Source organism: Mandrillus leucophaeus, unplaced genomic scaffold (assembly GCF_000951045.1).
Source record: "Mandrillus leucophaeus isolate KB7577 unplaced genomic scaffold, Mleu.le_1.0 Scaffold246, whole genome shotgun sequence".
Lineage (NCBI taxonomy): Eukaryota > Metazoa > Chordata > Mammalia > Primates > Cercopithecidae > Mandrillus > Mandrillus leucophaeus.
The window spans coordinates 905,807-927,010 of NW_012102543.1; the positions used below are offsets into that span (position 1 = coordinate 905,807).

General features: G+C 49.3%; 1 protein-coding gene across 5 annotated transcripts in view; it reads right to left on the bottom strand.

The window, feature by feature from the left end:
* Nucleotides 1-21,204, bottom strand: part of DCAF4 (DDB1 and CUL4 associated factor 4) — a 42,941-nt gene that overhangs the window by 1,118 nt on the left and 20,619 nt on the right. The window contains exons 2-13 of one of the 5 annotated variants that reach the window (XM_011983114.1): nt 20,799-20,898; nt 18,985-19,085; nt 18,510-18,635; nt 16,750-16,829; nt 15,505-15,607; nt 12,476-12,619; nt 11,321-11,370; nt 6,615-6,694; nt 4,542-4,643; nt 4,322-4,419; nt 2,778-2,951; nt 1,987-2,101 (exon numbers count right to left, since the gene is read on the bottom strand). In XM_011983114.1, the coding sequence (XP_011838504.1) occupies nt 1,987-2,101; nt 2,778-2,951; nt 4,322-4,419; nt 4,542-4,643; nt 6,615-6,694; nt 11,321-11,370; nt 12,476-12,619; nt 15,505-15,607; nt 16,750-16,829; nt 18,510-18,635; nt 18,985-19,085; nt 20,799-20,856 (1,231 nt within the window). In that variant the 5' untranslated portion in view covers nt 20,857-20,898. Of the gene's footprint in view, nt 1-1,986; nt 2,102-2,777; nt 2,952-4,321; nt 4,420-4,541; nt 4,644-6,614; nt 6,695-11,320; nt 11,371-12,475; nt 12,620-15,504; nt 15,608-16,749; nt 16,830-18,509; nt 18,668-18,984; nt 19,086-20,798; nt 20,899-21,204 lie in introns of all 5 variants that reach the window. The other 4 variants (XM_011983112.1, XM_011983113.1, XM_011983117.1 and 1 more) reach the window with 4 other exon arrangements.

Genomic DNA, 21,204 nt, shown 5'->3' on the forward strand with positions numbered 1-21,204 from the left:
CATGTGAGCCAAAACACAAACTCATTAACAGACAGCATTTCTACGGATAACGCAAGTCTCCCTGTTGTGCTAGAACAATGACAGGATGCCCTGGTTGGCTGTGTGATGCCACGAGTGGCTTGGAGGTATCCTGGCTAATGTCTGGGGATTCTGCTGCTCTTGACGTCACGGAATGTTCAAGTGTGAGCGCAGCCCACCTGGTCTAGATGACATGCAACTGATTTCTCCCATTTTTTAGGGACAAGGTCTTGTTCTGTCGCCCAGGCTGGGGTGCAGTGGTGCAATCAGGGCTCACTGCAGCCTTGAACTCCTGAGTTACCTCAGCCTCCTGAGTTAACTGGGACTACAAGTGTGTGCCACCATGCCTAATTTTTTTTGTTTTTTTGAGATAGGGTCTTGTTATGTTGCCCCGGCTGGTCCTAAACTCCAAGACTCAAGCTTCCTAAGTGCTAGAATTATAGCTACCACGTCTGGCCTGATCTTTTCATGATATAGTAAAAGATCTGTCAAAGTCATTACATCCTGGGGATGGACTAGGTTGACAACTCTCCCCACAGCTCTTTCTGGTTTAACGCTTCAGTTCCTAAGACCAGTTTCAGTCTTCAAGGCTCCAGTTCTGAGGACTGTGACACACAACAGCATGGGTTACAGCAGCCCAGAAACATGATATATACTACTGGAGAACTTCAGCAGAAGAGGACAGGCCTTGAGCAGTCATGGATTTCACATTTGTGATTCTGATCACTTGTGTGACTCTAAGACCAGAAGTGCTACCATGGCGGAAGCTGAATCCCAGCTGCAGTTTATTACTGCCGCTGACGACTACCTGCATCTGCCTTTCAGCAAGGCTGAGCTCTCTCTATCATCCAGCTCACAGGAGCTCCTCTGCGATAAAAATAGGTGAAAAATCGATTTAAAAAGGAAGCGAAGTCCTGGTGTTGATGAGAATAGTAAGTAAGTCTAAGAACGTTCTAACAAAGTGATGCTTCCTAGCCACAAAAACGTTCCATGGGGAATAAGCCCTTTCTATAGGAATACCAGTAGAAGTGGTTCATGAAGACTGAGAACACATTCTGTAGTGTCAGGGGCCACTATTTCAGTGTGAAAGCACTGAGCCTGCACACTGTCTGATTACGCTATAGCCACTATCATCTGTAGTCAATTGGTAACTCCCTTCCCAGGGGCTTAGTGGCCAGCCAGCTGCTCCTAATCTGCAGATTGTGGAGCCACAGGGATGGTATAAAGGGGCCATGAATCTTTTTTATTTATTTATTTATTTTGAGATGGAGTTTCGCTCTGTCACCAGGCTGGAGTACAGTGGCGCAATCTTGGTTCACTGTAACCTCCAACTTCCTGGTCCAAGCAATTCTCCTGCTTCAGACTCCCGAGCAGCTGGGATTACAGGCAGGTGCCACCATGCCCAGTTAGTTTTTGTATTTTAGTAGTAATGGGGTTTCACCATGCTGGCCAGGATGGTCTCAATCTCGTGGCCTCGTGATCCGCCCTCCTTGGCCTCCCACAGTGTTGGGATTACGGGCGTGAGCCACCGCGCCGAGCCGGGGCCAAGAATCTTTACAATGACCGTAACTTCTTTTCTCAGCATCCTCTGGTGGAAATGCGAGTAGAGACAACAGGGAGCCCACGTTTTTGGGTAAGATAGCTGCGTGGTGGGATACTGCTGGCCTGATGAAATCCACGCAAACTCCAAACCCAGGCTCCCCAGCATCCCCCACCTGCCTGTTTCTGAAGTAATGTTTGCCCACTGACATGGGACGAGGCTGTCCACCTGGTGGACATTTATTTACACTGCGGATTACTAATATATCCAATTCTACTTCCCTCCCAGTCTCCCCACCCAAATGTCCACATTCCCCTCGATTCAGTTCTGTTTTGGGGTAACTTTTCCCTATGCTGCTGAAGTTGCTGGGATCGCCCCTGAGAGACAGTATTTGATGGGGTGGAATTTCCCCATCCTTCCTCAAGTACCTGCCACCAGGATTCCTTCTTCCTCGTGCACATGCAGGGGCAGGTAGGCATACTCATTCACGTGGCCTTCGTACTGCCTTATGCACTTAGTGGTCCTCAGGTCCCACAGCTTGATCTGTGGAAAGAAGCACCAGGAGCCATCAGAGAGGGGCCAGGAGGTACCACGGTGGTCCCCAAGTGCGAAGCCAGGAAAGCAAGGTGGTCTCCAGTGGCCTGTGCAGGTCATGAAGATCTCCATCTCGAATTCCTGAGCCTTGGAGTCCATCAAAAGCATGTAACCAGGTCGGGCGTGGTGGCTCACGTCTGTAATCCCAGCACTTTGGGAGGCCAAGGTGGGCAGATCATGAGGTCAGGAGTTTAAGATCAGCCTGACCAACATGGTGAAACCCCGTCTCTACTAAAAATACAAAAATTATCCGGGTGCCTGCAATCTCAGCTACTCAGGAGGCTGAGGCAGGAGAATCGCTTGAACCTGAGAGATGGAGGTTGCAGTGAGCCGAGATTGCACCATTGCACTCCAGCCTGGGCAACACAGCAAGACTTCGTCGCAAAAAAAAAAAAAAAAAAAAAAAGGTACACAACCAAAGAATCCTTTTCACTTTTGTTCACATCAGATCAGGCTCATACGGGCAACAAAGCAGTCCCCAGGCAGGGCCAACAAATCACTTGGTCTTCAGTGAACTTCTCCTGCCTGGGGTCTCGGTATGAGGACCTCTTCAGCAGAACCCTTTCACCTGGCAGGTCTCTGGGCCACGAGACTCTGTGGCCTGAGAAAGTTCATGATCCCCTACCTTTCCAGCCATGTCTGATGCCATCAGGTATTGCTCATCTTGGAGGATCCGCACAGAGGTCACTGCTGAGTCATGAAGCAGGCAGGTGGCCTTCCACCCCTTGCCTTGATTTCCACAACGCAGATCAATGGCAAAGATTTCCCCAGAGCGGCAGCCATTAAACAGCAGAGGAACCTGTAGAAAGAGGGCCTGCTCGGTCCTGGCTACCATGACCTCCCTCTGAGGCTGGGCGGGGCAGGTCCTCCTGCTATAACCCCTCTTCCAGCCTCTGGGTCGGATGGTGTGATCAGACACGTGCTGGTCAGGGTTTGGGTCTCAATGGAGTTGGAAGGGAGGATGATTCCTTGTTAGTGGCTAGAAGAACCAGACCCCACGTGTCCTCCTCATGGGCAGCATAGAGGTCCTAGGAGCTGCCTGCTCCCTGCCCCCCCACGCACTGCCCCCTTTGGCCTTTCTCTCTGAAGTCCCAGAGATAGCACCCCATCTCTACCAAACGCGGGTCAGCAGGTTCATTCACTTTTAAGGAAAGATGGTATTTTCTAGAGAAAAGTCCTTAAAATATAGTTATGACCACTTTTTTTTGAGACAGAGCCTTGCCCTGTCGCCCAGGCTAGAGTGCAGTGGTGCCATCTCGGCTCACTGCAACCTCTGCCTCCCGGGTTCAGGTGATTCTCCTGCCTCAGCCTCCTGAGCAGCTGGGATTACAGGCGCCTGGCACCACACCCAGCCAATTTTTGTATTTTTAGTAGAGAAGAGGTTTCACTATCTCGGCTAGGCTGGTTTCAAACTCCTGACCTTGTGATCTACCCATCTCGGCCTCCCAAAGTGCTGGGATTACAGCCATGAGCCACTGCACCTGGCCTGATTTTTTTTTTTTTTTAAACTGACTTGAATTTATCAAGCTTAAATTCTTTTTTTTTTTGAGACGGAGTCTCGCTCTGTCGCCCAGGCTGGAGTGCAGTGGGCGACACTCACTGCAAGCTCCGCCTCCCGGGTTCACGCCATTCTCCTGTCTCAGCCTGCTGTGTAGGTGGGACTACAGGCACCCGCCACCACACCTGGCTAATTTTTGTATTTTTAGTAGAGATGGGGTTTCACTGTGTTAGCCAGAATGGTCTCGATCTCCTGACCTCGTGATCCATCTGTCTCGGCCTCCCAAAGTGCTGGGATTACAGGCGTGAGCCACTGTGCCCGGCCCTGATTTTTTAAATATATAAAACATATAACCTGAGACCTGTGAAGAATTGGTGTTTAGCTTATACATTTTAAAGATGGTTTGTCCTGCTGGGTAAATCCAAGTACCCAAGAACTGCTCACAATTCCTTTCCATGAGAGGTTGTTTAGAGCAACTCAGGCAAGCCTTTCTGGATCAACCAACTTTCACTCAGTTCAGACACGCTTAGAAAGGAACCCACTGATCCTTTCTGATGCTCTTTCTCCCCTGTCAAAGATGACTAGATGGCACACAGAGGAGTCCAATTTCAATCTGGCCAAATTTCTGCACAGGGCAAACTTTATATTCTGCCTGTCCCAATCCAACTAACCATGAGAGCAAACTGCTGGGCCAAGACATCACTGTTGGTCCCAAAGGACTGCCGGTGTCCCGTCACCACGTTGGTCAACAGGACCCGCCGAGACAAGCCTGGCAGAGACAGAGATAGGCTGGTGAGATTATGTCACATGTAGTCTGGGGAGAGGGACAGCTACAGGGGTTTTAAGGTCTGTTAAGGCCTCTTCTCTGGGCACCTGCGGAGCCAGGCTCACCTGTACTGAAGCAGTTATTTGCTTGGATATTCAGGGACCAGGCACAGGACCAGGCACCAGGGATCCGGAAACTGCAGAGCATGCCAGGCCGGTCTATTCCTGCTAAGGGGATAGGAGAATGTAAATTGTGGCTGCCCTCTAGCCAGGCCAGGGATCACTGGGTTCAGAAAACATCCAAATATGCCCATAGCTGCTCAGAGGGTCTATACCTTTGGCCCCATTCTGGGTTTTGTGGTTGCAAGAGAGAGGCTCAGCTGGGATGCCTGGCTCACAAGTGGTTATTCTGAAAATGCATGTATGTTAACATTCCCAGTAGTCATGTTTATAGTACTGATATCAAGGAGGTAGTGTACTGTCAGAGGTAAGGTGGCTCCGATCCTCGATCACCTACCAGCTATGTGATCTCAGGCAAGTGTGTGTGTATATACATACACACACACACAGACACACACACACACACACACATAAAGATATATATAGATATACGTATTTTTAAGACAGGGTCTTGTTCTTTTGTCCAGTCTGGAGTACAGTGGCATGATCATGGCTCAATGCATCCTCAACTTCCCAGGCTCAAGGAATCCTCCCATCTCAGCCTCCCAAGTAGCTGGGATCACAGGTGTGAGTCACCACATATGGCTAATTATTTATTTTTTGTAGAGATTGGAGTCTTGCTATGTTGCTCAGGCTGGTCTCGAACTCCTGGGCTCAAATGATTATCCTGCCTTGGCCTCCCAAAGTGTTGAGATTACAGGCATGAGTTACCATGCTTTGATAAAATATTTTTTAAAATAAACTTTTGCATTGATAGAACGTACACATTGGAAGGATACAGTTCAGTGAGTTATTACAAACTAAATATAGCCACGTACCCGCCAATCAGGTTGAGAAACAAAACAATCCAGGCCGGGCGCGGTGGCTCACGCCTGTAATCCCAGCACTTTGGCAGGCGAAGGTGGGTGGATCACCTGAGGTCAGGAGTTCGAGACCAGCCTGACCAACATGGAGAAATCCCATCTCTACTAAAAATACAAAAATAGCCAGGTGTGGTAGTACATGCCTGTAATCCCATCTACTCGGGAGGCTGAGGCAGGAGAATCGCTTGAATCCCAGAGACAAAGGTTGCGGTGACCTGAGATCACGTCACTGTACTCCAGCCTGGGCAACAAAACTCCGTCTCAAAAACAAACAAACAAACAAACAAAGAAAAAAGAAAAGACATAAAACAATCCAGTACCCCAGAGGCCTCCCTCACATCCCTTTCCCAATTACTACCTCTCCAAAGGGTACTGTGAGCCTGACCTCCAACACTAAAAATTACTTTTGTAAGGCAAATTCTGAAACTCTCTGCCTCAGTTTCCTTAACCGTAAAATGGTGGTAAGACATACTCCTGCCTCATAAGCTTGCTGTGTGATGAAATACCAGGCACTGAGCTAAACGTGCGTGATCTCATCTAATTCTCCATGGATGTGCACTGGGAAGGCCTTGTCCACTTTAGGGAGGTTCAATATTCCATTCAAGTTGGCAAGGGGCAGAGCTGGGATTCGTGCCAGGTTTGCCTAGGGGCAGAGCTGGGATTCATGCCAGGTTTGCCTGAAGCCCACACTCTTAAGAGGCCTCTCACTCTTGTCTTATTGATCCTAATTTTCTGATAGACTGAAAATGTAATATCTAGAATGCTGTCAGGAGGGAGGAGTCAAATTGCCTTAACCTAGGCAGAATGTTAAGTACCCCTGATAGCACCTGAGGTGCTCTGGACCTTCGGAGGTGTCTTCTGAATGATGTGCACAGGCATCCAAATCAGTGTTCTAATCTCACGTTGGTTTACATACGTGTTAAGTCTGCTCTGGCTGCTGAAATGACTGAAATGGCCCAAGATGGGTAAAAAGGGGCAGATGCTGTAAAAAAAAAAAAAAAAAAAAAAGCACATGCTTCTGGTACTAACCCTGGGACAGGCTTAGGGAATCCTCCCACAGTGCCTCTGCAGTGGCCCCACACTCCTCTCTAAGCCACTCCCACACAGCTCTTGGGAGATATAGGACAGATTTCTTCAAAGGAAGAGAACCCTATACCTGGGTGACTATTGACGAACAGTGACGCTGGGAGCAGGGTCGCGCAGCCTGGAGTCTCCGCGAGTCCCATGAGGCACAGCCTGGAAAAAGCTGTTAAGGACAGTTAGGCACAAGGCTCCCCTCTGGGAGGAGGCATGGGCATTCACCCTTCAGAAGGTCATACGGCACACAACCTAGGACAAAGTAACACCGCCGTCCAGATTCAACATACGTTTACACTGTCCACATTTAGCTTCGTGTGTTTTTTTTGGTTTGTTTGTTTTTGAGACGGAGTTTCACTCTTGTTGCCCGGGCTGGGGTGCAATGGCGTGATCTTGGCTCACTGCAACCTCTGCCTCCTGGGTTCAAGTGATTCTCCTGCCTCAGCCTCCTGAGTAGCTGGGATTACAGGCATGTGCCACCATGCCTGTCTAATTTTGTATTTTTAGTAGACATGGGGTTTCCCCATCTTGGTCAGGCTGGTCTTGAACACCCGACCTCAGGTGATCTGCCTGCCCTGGCCTCCCAAAGTGCCGGGATTATAGGGGTGAGCCATCGTGCCCGGCCAGCTTCAGATTTTTTTTAAAGGGAAAAACAAATCAGATATCAGATATAGTTAAAAGCTGGGTGTGGTGGCTCCTGCCTATGTAATCCCAGCACTTTGGGAAGCTGAGGCAGGAGGATCACTCGAGCCCAGGAGTTCGAGACCAGCCTGGGAAACATGGCAAAACCTTTTCTCTACAAAAAATACAAAAACTAGCTGGGCGTGGTGGTGTGTGCCTGTAGTACCAGCTCCTCGGGAGGCTGAGGTGGGAGGATTGCTTGAGCCTTGAAAGTCGAGGCTGTGGTGAGCTGTGATCATGTGACTGCATTCCAGCCTGACTGACAGAGTAAGACCATGTCTCAAAAATAAAATACTATAAAAAAACCCCAAAAGCCCCCCTCTCTGATCCCTCCCTAGTCCAATTCTCCCTTCTCCCCCACCCAGAAAGAACTGCTCTTCTCAAACTGGTGTAAGTTCTTCTAAGCCATGCTGTATTTCCACTACATGTATTTGTCAATAAATAAAACAAAGCAACTTTTGTTTTAAAAAATACATACAGAAATGGCACTGCACAGAATATCTCACTACCAGCTCTTAAAATTTCTGCTCATCTGAATGGGTACAGGTGACACCTCACTATTATTTCAATGGCCATTTCCCTGACTACATGTGGGTGTCTGTTCACATGAGCGTAGTCACTGGGCAGTCTCTCTGACCTGCCCCTTTATACCCTTGCCTACGTGTGTGTCTTCTGACTGACGCGGTTCCTCTCCTTTTCCCCTCATAGCCAAACTTCACTCCAGAGGAGCCTGTATTTATTCTCACTCCCTTGCCTTTCCTCCACTGAAATCCAGGCCTGACCCTCAGCTTCCCAGAGAAGTGTTCTCACCACAGTCTTCAATGAGCTCCTGATTTCTAAATCTGACGGAAATGTTCCAGTTCTGCCCTATGGCCATGTAGCCCAATTTCTACTGCACACTCCTTGGCCTCAACCCACCACTCTCCAGGAAGTCTATCCTGGACCTTCTCCTATCACACGATGCCGGGGCTAGGACCTGCGCCTGCCCCTTGGTGCCCTTCCCTCCACTCCTGCTGCCTCATTTCACGCCCTCACTGCCGCTCTCCGTCTTGCAGCAGCTTCTGTCTGAGGACTTGCTCTCACCTGTCTATCCCCCAACAATGCCACCAAAGGAATCATTTTCAAAAATCACTCCACAATCACAAACCCCAGGGACCTCCCACATCCCTGAGCGAGCATTCAGTCTTGAAAGGTCCTACTCCCTAGCCAGAAACATCATGAATATCAAACTGCTGCCAAACATACCAAGCTTTCTCCCAACTCCTCCTTCTATTAGGAGTCCCTGGCCTCTTCCTGCCCTCATGGGTCTCCCTTCAGGAAGGTGGCTGCAATCCCTCCTGCATGCAGCTTTCCTCCTACACTGAAGACTGGTGGAGCTGCCTGTCTCCATCTCCTTGCAACTGCATATACTCAATAGGTGTTGTCTGAATGACCACACATATTCTTCACTGGAAAATGTAACTATCTGAAAAGCAATCACGTAACCTTTTAAAAATCTTTTTAAACATTTTATTTATATATATATATTTTTAGATGGAGTCTTGCTCTGTCGCCCAGACTGGAGTGCAGCGGTGCAATCTTGGCTCACTGCAACCTCTGTCTCCCGGGTTTTCAAGCAATTCTCCCGCCTCAACTTCCCAAGTAGCTGGGATTACAGGTGCATGCCACCACACCTGGCTAATTTTTGTATTTTTAGTGGAGACGGGGTTTCACCATGGTGGCCAGGCTGGTCTCGAACTCCTGACCTCAAGTGATCCACCTGCCTCGGCCTCCCAAAGTACTGGGATTATGGGAATGAGCCACTGCGCCCAGTCACTTTTCTTTTTCTTTTTCTTTTTTTTAATTTAAGAGACAGGGTCTCTTTCACCCAGGCTGGAGTGCTGTAGTGTGATCATAGCTCACTGCAGCTTTGAAGTCTGGGGCTCAAGTGATCCTCCTGGCTCAGCTTCCTGAGTACCTGGAACTACAGGCATGCACCATGATGCTCAGCTAATATAATTTTTTTTTTTTTTTTTTTTGTAGAGAGCAGGTCTTGCTATATTGCCCAGGCTGGTCTCAAACTCCTGGCCTCAAGCAATCCCCCGACTTTGGCCTCCCAAAGTGCTGAGATTACAGGTGTAAGCCACCGTGCCTGGCCAGGTAACATTCTTGACCATCTGAGTATGTGATGTGTATGTGACACACCACTCTGGGTGGTAAGCTCCAAGTTAAGTATCTCCAGGATAGAGAGGGTGCTAAAACTGTAAATGGGAACAGCATCACCAAATAAACTTATTTTGCTTCTGGGTTTGGAGGGCACGGAAGTGAAGAAAGTGCGATGTGCATGTTAGTTACTGTTGCTGAATCTCAGCTTATTTATATTCAAACTTTGAGTACTTATGGGGCCACGCTAAGACTTAATCCTTTGACAGGCCACAGGTTAACTAAGGGCCCAATAAGTGTAGAAAGAATTCCATCTAACCCCCACCACTCTTGCAGGGAAAATGCAGAGTGCAGGTCTGAACAAAGTACCATTTTTCGAAAGGGAAAAAGTTACCTGAACTTCTGAAGCAGCACAAAAAATCTGTAGCACAAAGGCCCGAAGATTACCAGAAACTGCCACCAGAGGGCAAGCCACCGATGAGGCTACAACAGACCATCCATCCCTTAAAGCCCAATTACATGGATTTTTTTTCCCCTCTCCTTAGCCCACAGAAACATGAGAAACCATGCTGTTTTAAAAGACTGGAAGTGAGAGCGAGGTTCGTTTTTGCTCTCTGCAGAGCTTGGCCTCTTTAGCTCTCTGGTTAGATCATCATAGGAACACGTGGTCAGTCCCATTAGCCTACAGAACCCCATCAAATGAAAGCCACATACAATTTTCAATTTGGAGAACACACGTAGTTTGGTGCCTTATATAAATTTGTAATCAGGTCGCTAATGTATTTAGGCTTTACAAGCCTTTGAAATGTAAGCTGGGTGTGGTGGTGCATAGCTACAGTCCCAGCGACTTGGGAGGCTAAGGCAGGAGAATCACTTGAGCCCAGGAGTTCTAGGCTGGAGTGAGCTATGATTGCACCACTGCACTCAAGCCTGGATGACGAGCAAGACGCCTTTCTCTGAAAAAAATTAAATAAAAACCAAAAAACTCCTTTGAAAGAGAGTGCTGTGAAACAAATAAAATTTTAAAAGATTCTGATTCAGTTATCACTTGTTGAAGACCAATGATGTGCCAGGAACTGCTAGGTGCATTCATAGGAGTTAACTAATGCTAATCTCACGACAACTCAAGAAGTAGGTGTTAAGCACAACGAACAGTCATGTTGTTTCCAGAACACATTTAATATGAGAATGAACCAAGGACAAGAGTCATTAACATGTGGCTTTCAGTGAATCAAGTCTTGTGCCATATCAAGAGCCCCCAAGGGTACCAGAGGCCAGGGACCACAACGCCGTACTACTGTACTCTCAGCAAAGTGGCTCCGCTCACTCGGGAAGGCAAAGACTAGTGTGATGAGTGCTCTAACAAGCTGTTGCCAGCAGGGACCTGAGGCCCAGAACCCATGGACCCAAGTCCACTGCCAAAGAAACCCCCTCCCTGACCCTGCCCCCAGCTTCCCCTAGGAGAACCCTGCCCTCCTGACCACCGTTTTCCTCCCTGGCCTCAGGAGGAGCTGGGCTTCCTCCCCAAGGCTGTGCTGCTCCTTTCCGCTTTGTTGCTCTGCTACCGCACCAGCTCTCCGGCAGGAATACTGGGTCTATGTCGTGAACCCAGAGCCTCCTGTCACATGCCACAGTGGCAGAGTGGGCCGGCCTTGGAGCCAGACTGCCTGAGTTCCTATCCTGTCTCCACCACATGCATGTGAAGGCCCAGAGAGTGTCTGCCACACAGTGACATCAATGTCATCTTGAGAAACAGCCATGATGAGACCTCAGCTACTTCTCTGTGCTCCACGGGCACCCTTGTGTTCTACCCAGGTACGCTTTTTTCTAAAGCATGAGATTTAAGTGCACAAGGGCCCAGCCCTCTGGTCACTAAGATGCCATGCCATGAAGCCCACAGATACCCAGGTCCACGTCAGGGTGTGGCCTGCCCACCAAACCTCTTCCTCTGCCAAAGGATACAGAATGTGGGAATCCAAGTGATTGAGCGAGGCCCAGCACACCGAATTCACCTGGTGAGGAAGCACACGGCAAGACGGAAAGTTATTCCACAGTAATATGCTTTCCTTGGAATAACTTGTGGGGACACAGACATGTGACTTCTTTCTTCAGGTCTTGTTCCTCTTCAAATGGGCTGGAACAAACATTCTGAGGGCAGGGCTTGAGCAGGACAGGAAGTAACCTCAAGTCTGAGTCCTTCAACAGAGCCACAGGGAGACATCTGGTATATCTGGTATACCCTCTGGGCAGGGCTGAATGGCAGGAGATAAGCCTAACTCTGAAGGTGTATCTTACTTCACCCAGAAGCCATTTTCAACCTGCATCCATCTTGTAGCTTATGTCCCAACTGAATAGCAAGTCACAGCTTCTCATGGATGCCGCCATCACCCCACTGCAACTTAAAGGTTGCTCCCTAGACAGGAAGCTCCTCTTATTTGTTTAAGCCTCAGTGCTGGCTGTGGCCTGGCTGGATGATTGACGTATCACTCCAACACACAGGGCAGGACCCCTCCTATCCAGGCCACAGTCACTGTCACCCATGTCCAGGGAACTCTCTGCCCTGGTGTGGGCCCTTTCAGATCAACTCCTGGACCCCTGGAGGGACAGTCCTGAGGACCAGTTAAAGAAGCGCTGTTTCAACCTACCCCAATCATCTCATTTCACTTTCTTTTCCAAGACAAGAAACTCCTGGGACCCTTTTCTTTCCCTATGGGTTCTGAGCAACTATAAATCCATTTTTTGAGATAGGGTCTCACTCTGTTACCAAGGTTGGAGTGCAGTGGCACGATCATGGCTCACTGCAGCCTCGATCTCTCGGGCTCAGGCGATCTTCCCACCTCACCTCCCCCCGAATCCCCAAGTAGCTGGGACTACAGGTGCACACCACCACACTCAGATAATTATTATTATTTTTTTTTGTAGAGACGAGGTTTCACCATGCATGTTCCACTGCCCAGGTTGGTCTGAAACTCCTAGGCTGAAGTGAAAATCAAGTCTTATGGAAAAATGAGGTAACCATGTTCTGCCCTCTTCCCCAATTGCTCTCCTCTATCCTGAATTTGGCCAACTACCCCCAGCGCCAAGTGTGCAGCAAGGCTACAGGGATGGGCAATGTACCTTCCGGTTGGTGAAGTAGAGGTTTTCGTGCATGAACACCTTAAGCGTAGGGGTCTTCAGACTTTGCAGGTTGATGATGCCATACTTGGAGCCTCCGACTTTGACATCGTTCACTGTGAAGAGCCGGTCACTGTTGGTATCTGCCTGGAGAAGAGAAGGGGGCAGTGGGTGACGTCCCAGGCTGCGCCTGGTGGGTTACATAAGAGGGACCTGCCCATCTCTCCTGGCCCCCATGCTCTGTGCATTTTCACTGGGTGAGAGCTCCTCTCCATGAGTGTGGAGATGACCTCACTTCCCCTAATTCAGTGCAGCCATCTCTGGGCAAAGTCAGGACATGTCTGATCTAACAATTCAAGACGAAGGATGAGAATGGCAGTGAGGGGACATGGCCAGAAAGTCTGAGATCTGCATGAGGACCTCACTCAGAAGTGGGTTTGGGAGAGTGCTGGCACGTACCCAGAGGAATGTGCCACGTGCCATCACGAAGGCTGTGCAGCAATAGGAAAAATGCTAGTTCCTATTGCATAGGCACTAATTTTTTTTACCACCATGAAAACAAACAAACAAACAAAAAACCCACTGAATAAAATGTGCAACAGAAAAAGACTGCATTCAAATGTAGGCTTTTTTGGCCAGGCACGGTGGCTCAAGCCTGTAATCCCAGCATTTTCGGAGGCTGAGACGGGCGGATCACAAGGTCAGGAGATTGAGACCATCCTGGCTAACACGGTGAAACTGTGGGGTCTCACTGTTGTCACCCAGGCTGGAGTGCAGTGGCATGATCATGGCTCATGATAACCCTGAACTCCTGGGCTCAAGTGATCTTCTCTCCTCAGCCTCCTGAGCAGCTAGGACTACAGGCATGAACCACTGTGCCTGGCCACTTTTATATTTTTTTTGTAGAGATAGTGTCTCACTATGTTGTCCAGGCTGGTCTTGAACTTCTGGCCTCAAGTGATCCTCCTGCCTCAGCCACCCAAAGAGCTGGGATTACAGGTGTGAGGCACCATGCCTGGCTCAGGATGTGGGCTAATTTTTTTTTTTGAGAGAGTCTTACTCTGTTGCCCAGGCTGAAGTACAGTGGCATGATCTCAGCTTGCTGAAGCCTCTGCCTCCCAGGTTCAAGCTATTCTCTCACCTCAGCCTCCTGAGTAGCTAGGACTACAGGTGTGAACCACCACACCCAGCTAATTTTGGTATTTTTAGTACAGACGGGGTTTCACAATGTTGGTCAGGCCAGTCTCGAACTCCTGACCTCAAGTGATCCTCCCACCTTGGTCTCCCAAAGTGCTAGGACTACAGGTGTGAGCCACTGCACTTGGCCCTATTTTTGTTTTTTCTTTTGAGACAGAGTCTTGATCTGGTTGCTCAGGCTGGAGTGCAGTGGCACAATCATGACTCACTGCAGCCTTGACTTCCTGGGATCAAGTGATCCTCCCACCTCAGCCTCCCGAGTAGCTGGGACTACATGCACACACCACCATGCCCAGCTAATTTATATTTTTTGTAGAGACAGGGTTTACCCATGTTGCCTAGGCTGGTCTCGAACTTTTGGGCTCAAGTGAAGCCTCCCAAAATGCTGAGATTACAGGCATGAACCACTGTGCCAGATGTGGGCTATTTTAAGCTTTTCTTTTCTCATTTTAAAACATGATGTGGTTAATCGCTATTTCAAAGCAAAAACTCTACATAGTTATGTGTTTTGTATATATTAATAAATACAGACCCACACACAGGTTTGGACGCTGGTTTTGGTGAAAGTGTATCAACTTTGTTAAGTTTACCCAGGAGAAGTCATGTTCCCAGAAGAATCACTGAGACTAGACTCAGATCTGAAGAACTGCGCGCCAGGTGGCAAGCCACTTTCCGGCCCTGCGGTCCCACCGGCCAGCCAGTCACTGTGACTTTGGGTGATGGAGACGACCTACCACACGTAAAGCCTAGGTCAGGAGAGATGAAGCACGGGGGTCGGGGCGTCCAGGCTTGTGAACAGTGGCCTGTGTATCACCAGACCCCACACGCCAATGACCCCCACTGTTACCATGTGCTTTACCCCAGGGAAGGGACTCCTGAGGGGAACCCACCACAACAGAAGATTCCACTCATTCAGTCAAACCATATCCCTAAGCACTCATGGAGAGAAAAGCCACACGGGAGAATGTGGGCCCGGCCCCCAACACCCCTCACACGGAAGGACCCCGCTGTGGTGGTCTCCTGGGGCAGAAGGATGCAGTGTCGACCTCCAGGGTCAATCTCTAGCATCGGCCTCCAGTCCGGCCAGCAGATGACCGAGTCCAGATGCTCCTGCCTCTGTATCCTCGTCTCACTCTCCCTGGCTTTCCCTCAGCCTCCAGGAAGGACAGGGCTTGCCGGGCACACCCTGCTCTTACGTGGTCCATCGAGAGGTCAGGGACCTTTGTTTGCAGTGGACCCTCTAGCTCTCTGCCAACATTTCCTTGGCCTCTGGGTTTAAGCGGCTGACCTTGGCCTCCAGCTTGGGTCCATCCCAAACCGGAGAAGGCCTTTCATCCCCTGCAAATGATGTGATGGAGGTGTGTTGATGGGAGGTGCCCCTGAGGCCAGGGCGGCAAGCAAGGAGTCCTACCCTCTAGTGACCAAAGGCATACTGGGCTGCAGGTTTAGCCACCAAGTCCTGTCCCAGTTCAGGAAGAATTAGATGTTCCCTGGTCCACTGTGAACCTTTTTAAATGAATATATAACACAGCCAAGGAGAAGTTACTGTGTCAGGTTTCTTAGTCAAGGTGTGGCTGGGTCCAGACTCTGATGTCAAACAATGGAACTGATGTGGGGGTGATGATGGTCACCACACAGCCTGCCTGCCAGCTCAGCATCTCCCAGCCGGTAGCCAGCAGGCAGGTTAAAATCGTACAACCAAGAAGATGCCACCTGCTTTCATTGCAGTTGGCTTCTCCAGAGCCAGGCTTGATGACTGGCAACGCTAAGCCACAAAGTGTCCAGAGGGTGGTACTCACATCCTAGGCATCCACAGCTGTCCCCCTCCCACTCACCAGTATGAGGTTAAATCGGTCGCTTGCCAAGGCAGACGGATCCAAGCTCCGAATCTGGACCTTTTTCCTCTCCATGCAACTGAGACGCAGCTCGTGGGCTAAACTGCAGAAACAGAGGGTAGGGGCATGGATGCTGTAGCTGACATGCATGAAGAAGATTCGGGGGTCTCTGGCCTTCCCTCCCCGCTGAGGCCCATCTCTCTCCTCGTCAGCCTGCTCCATAGTACTTCTCAGCACTGGAACTGAGCAAGATCCCAGATTATCTGAATTTGAGTTTCCCCACAGAACACTCAGGAAGATGAAAATGAAGAAGTGAGTGGCCCATTTACAAAGAGTGGGAGTTAGAGGGACTTGTGCCTGCATCATCCAGTACAGCTCCTTCTCCTGAGATGAGGAAAGTGCTGGAGATGAAACAATGGTCTGGAGGGCACTCCGCTGCTGGGAAGAGCCCCAGGATATGCTGCCTCTTGTTTCGCAGGATGAGGAACAGATCTAACTAGAGTTTTAACTCTTTCTGTCTCAGAAGGAGGAAAACAGAGGAGGGGCCTACCCTGCCTGATACCCACGGTGTTTCTGGCCTTCCCTGAAGGGGTCCTGCTCCAAGGTGCGAGGGCTGTGCCCCAGGAAGCTGCCTTAAATGCAGGGTTCTTCACTTACTCATGTACAATGGGGGCAGGAGACGCAGGGTTGGGCGCTCAGGTGTTGGAGTCAGACAGTTCCCCACTTCTAGCTTTACCTTGAGCAAATCACTCCACTCTGAGCCCCAGTCTCCTCCTCAGGAAATGGGGAAAAGTATCGGCCTATCTCATAGGGTTTTAGTTAGAATTGTATCAGACATCGTAAATACTTGGATAAAGTTTAGTACACACACATCCATTTAATGCCCCATTTTTGGTGACAACTCATTAGAAAGAAAAGAAGCATGCAGAAATGTCATGGGAATGAAGTTGTAGGATCTTCTACTAGAATGACTTATGAGTACCAGAGAATAGACATCTCTGCCTACGTCCCCATCCTCTCTCCCTAGCCTCCTGCAAGAGTCCCTCTCCTTCAGTCTAGAAAGAACAGCTTTCTCAGGGTGGGTTTAAGTAGCAGAAGGCAGGTTCTGAACTGGAGCCCGTCAACTGTGCAGGTGCCTCACGGGGTAGCCACATGGTCTGTCCAGATTGGATTCTTGTACCATGAAAATAAGAAACAGGAAAAGAACATTCACGAAGAAAACATAACAAAGAGGCATTGTCTTACTGGCAATAACTGGTGACGTTGAGAAAACCCAGTTGGCTTTTTCGGAGCATGGAAGATGCATTAAATCCCATCCTGGCAATCTAGATTTATTACAAAAAAGAGAACAATTCAATGAAGATTTATTTGTTATGGGATAATGGAGAATGTTTTTCGTTCCACAGGACGCAATAAAGGAAATAGGTACTAAATTGGCAGAAATTTTATGCATAAAAATCCAATGGTATCCTTTCCAAGTCTCCTGTCCTTGGCAAGAGGAAAGGCCCAGCACAAGAAAGTGTGGGCGAAGGCCGGGCGCAGTGGCTCACGCCTGTAATCCCAGCACTTTGGGAGGCCGAGGCGGGCGGATCACAAGGTCAGGAGATCGAGACCATCCTGGCTCCCCCGTCTCTACTAAAAATACAAAAAGAAATTAGCTGGGTGTGGTGGCACGCGACTGTAGTCCCAGCTACTTGGGAGGCTGAGGCAGGAGAATGGCTTGAACCCAGGAGGCGGAGCTTGCAGTGAGCCGAGATCACACCACTGCACTCCAGCCTGGGCAATAGAGCGAGACTCCGTCTCAGAAAAAAAAAAAAAAAAAAAAAAAAATGTGAGCAGGAAAGTCTGCTCCTCAACTCTGCCATGTTCTCCATCCACATACACCCAGGGGGACGAAGTCACCAGGTGCAAGAGTGCAGCAATGGGACTGCAAACAGGCCTGCATTGCTTTCCATTCCACCTGTGGTGACCCAAGGCTGGAACTATACGTTCCATTGCCTACCTTGACAACAATATATGCTAGCATCTAGACCTGTGTCAAGATGGCCTGTATTCCAAACCATGCATCCTGGTCTTCTATTTAAAATAGAAAGCTGGGTCGGGCATGGTGGCCCACACCTCTAATCCCACACTTTGGGAGGCCAAGGTGGGCGGATTACTTGAGGCCAGGAGTTCAAGATCAGCCTGGCCAACATGGTGAAACTCCATCTCTACAAAAAAAATACAAAAATTAGCTGGGCATGGTGGCAGGCACCTGTAATCCCAGCTACTTGGGAGGCTGAGGCAGGAGGCTCACTTGAACCTGGGAGGTGGAGGCTGCAGTGAGCCGAGATCACACCACTGCACTCCAGCCTGGGCGACAGAGTGAGACCCTGTCTCAAAAAAAAACCCAAAAACCAAAAAACAGTTACTAAAATTGTATCACACTGCCTCCCAAGATTCCTTCAGGAATGACAAAACAGAACTGCTGAAGAAGGTTGGGCGTGGTGGCTCGCGCCTATAATCCCAGCACTTTGGGAGGCTGAGGCGGGCAGATCACTTGAAGTCAGGAGTTCAAGACCAACCTGGCCAACATGGTGAAACCCTGTCTCTACTAAAAATAAAAAAATTAGGTGGGCATGGTGGGACGTGCCTGTAGTCCCAGCTACTCAGGATGCTGAGGCAGGAGAATCGCTTGAACCCGGGAGGCAGAGGTTGCGCTGAGCCGAGATCATGCCACTGCACTCCAGCCTGGGCAACAAAGTGAGACTCCATCTCGAAAAGATAAATAAATAAATAAATAACTGCTGAAAAAAATTTAGCAAACGAGAAAATGGGGATGGAAGGAGGGGCTCTTGGCTGTTCTTATTCTTGTCTTCTTTCTGCCAGGGAAAAGCTGGGGCTACACCCCCTGAAGTGCCTCTGCTAAGTGCTGCAGGGGTATCTAATTGGCACCCTTTTCAACAGTGGATGGACAGGTGCTGGCAGGAGCGGAGGACAGGGGGGCGAAGGGGTGAGGAGCCCACCTTTTTCTGCTTGTCCTCTTCCTCAAGCAGCCGCAGTCTCTTGCTCTCCATCTCCTTCTGCCGGATGCTCTCTTTCGTCAGGGGGTTGCAGTTGTTATGTCCAGGGAGCAAGCGGAAGTAGCGTTTCTTTTCAGGGTCAAAGTAAAACCCAGGTAGCTCTTTACACAAAAAAATTAAATGCATCAATTTCAACCACTGTGAACTGACCACCTGAGTTGGGTGCCCAGTGGCCTGTCCCCCCACCTCATGGCTGCCTGTCTTTTCTGAGAGCGGGGATGAGCTGCCTTGTCAAGCAACATCCCAGACTGTGCGCAGTCCTGGGGGAGACGGTTTGCCTTAGGACCACCACTCCTGATGCACCCAGCTCCCTCCCTGAGTGTTTCAATTTGCTCCTGGAACTCCTTCTGAGCCAGGAATGGGTCTCAGTCTTCCCTGTGCACAGGGGCCAGGAGTCTCACCCAGCAAGTGGCCTTACCCGGCACAGAGGAGGCCCCAGCTGTGCCAGACGAGGTCGACGGAGACTCATCATCACCGTGGCTGGAATCCTGAGCCGACTGTGCTGCCTGGGAGTCGGACCTGTTGACACACAGCTGTGTTAACTTGGAGCCCAGGGCTTGAGTTCCAGGCATTCTGACTGGGGGTTCATTCGGGAAGTTCTGCAACCTTCGCCTCTGATCTTTGACCTTTCTGATTACTTGAGAAGCACTGATCTCCTCTTGCAAATACAACAAAATAGGGCAAGGTTTTGGTTTTTCACTCTTTTTTCTTTCTTTAAAAGAGAACAGATGTTAGTGATTCCCTCTTCTTATTTTCTCACTCAAGCATTTTGTGAGGTCTTGTGGAATTTTCCAGATTAAAAGAAAAAATAGAAATCTCTGCCAATAAGAATTTTACCAGCTGGGCTCATTTGTCAGCACAACGGCAGTTACAAGGCTAGGTGAATTTCATTCTTTATTGGATTCAGTAGCATGAAGAGTTTAACTTTTACTTGACTACACAATCTTACAGACAGAAAAACTGGGTTTGGGGGACAGAGTTGATTAGTTAGTAACACTGGGATAGAGCCGTGGCTAAAACGCTTGATGTGTAAATCCACAAGTAGCTTCTGTGGGAATTATAGGCTGAAGGATGTAGCAGGGGCGTGTGCCAGGCCACCCAGATAATTTTTGTATTTTTAGTAGAGAGGGGGTTTCGCCATGTTGGCCACACTGGTCTCAAACTCCTGACCTCAAGTGATCCGCCTGCCTTGGCCTCCCAAAGTGTTGGGATTACAGGCGTCAGCCACCACGCCCGGCCCAGCCAACTTTATGTTAAAAATACATTTAATGTTGCCTTGGCCTGGTGTGGTGATTCATGTCTGTAATCCTAGCACTTTGGGAGGCTGAGGCAGAAGGATCACTTGAGCTCAGGACTTTGAGACCAGCCTAAGCAACAGAGTGAGACTTCATCTCTTAAGGAAATAAATAAATGTAATGTAGCTTGGTGTACAGTGTTTTAAAGTCTACACTAGTATAATGTCCTAAGCCTCTGTGTTCACTCATCACTCACTCACTGATTTCCAGTCCTGCAAGCTCTAGTCACAGGAAGTGTCATATATAGGTATACCATTTAAAAAAAAATCCTATATACCCTATCTTTACTGTATCTTTTCTATGTTGAGATCCACAAATACCACTGTGTCCTGCCTGCCTCTCGCATTCAGTAGTCACATGCTGCACAGGTTTGCAGCCTAGGAGCAATGGGCTACACCCATGTATCTTAGATGTGTGGCTGGCTGTATCATGTAGGTTTGTGTTAGGTATGTGCTATGATGTTTGCGTGACACGACAGCCTAATAACACATTCCTCAGAATGCATTCCCCCTCGTTAAGTGAAGCATGAGTGTATATCCTTGTCCAAGACTTAGGCTGAATAAAATTTGGTTTCCACAAAGGTATTTTCATAAAAAGTCTACAAAATGGAGAAACGGTTTTCCAGTTGTATCAGATAATGTCTACCTCCAGCCTTACGGCGAATGCCCTGGCCAGAGGTCGTGGTCGCTTAGGAAAGAACAGAGAGTGGTCTTCTCTCCTCATTACTCAGTGTGGTGGGCTGGCCCACCACAGCCACATGCCCTGGGAGCACGTTAGGAAGGCAGGCTCTCCTCAAGACCCCTCAGACCCACGGAATCAGAACCTGCATTGGGACGAGCCCCCTGGTGATCTCCATGTCTGTGAGCGTGTGACATGCCATGCGTACAATGCCAGAAGCACACTGGGCAAAAGTGGCTCCCCAGAGCAGCACACTTGCCTGTCTTCAGGATCACGGAGTCTGAACCAAGGGTTCTGCTGGTGGCTTCTTCTCCCATGTCTTCTTCTACTCTGCCAGCTACTTTTATTCATTTCTGTTCCTAAAACAGAAAAACAAAAATTCCATGAATCTCCGTGCATGGGCGTGGCTTTTCTGTTTGCTTCTTGACAGCTGCTTTATGTTCAGCACCAGCAAAAGGCTGGCCCACCCTGGGTTATCATCAGATTTGCCACACCAAGCCTTACCCAGGAAGGGCTGCCTCCAGCACTCTCCCAACATCCTTCCCACTTCCTTCCTGTCACCCCTAATTGACCACATAGCTCCCTACTCCACAGAAATAGGGATGGCTGGGCACGGTGGCTTATGCCTGTAATTCCAGCACTTTGGGAGGCTGAGGCGGGCGGAT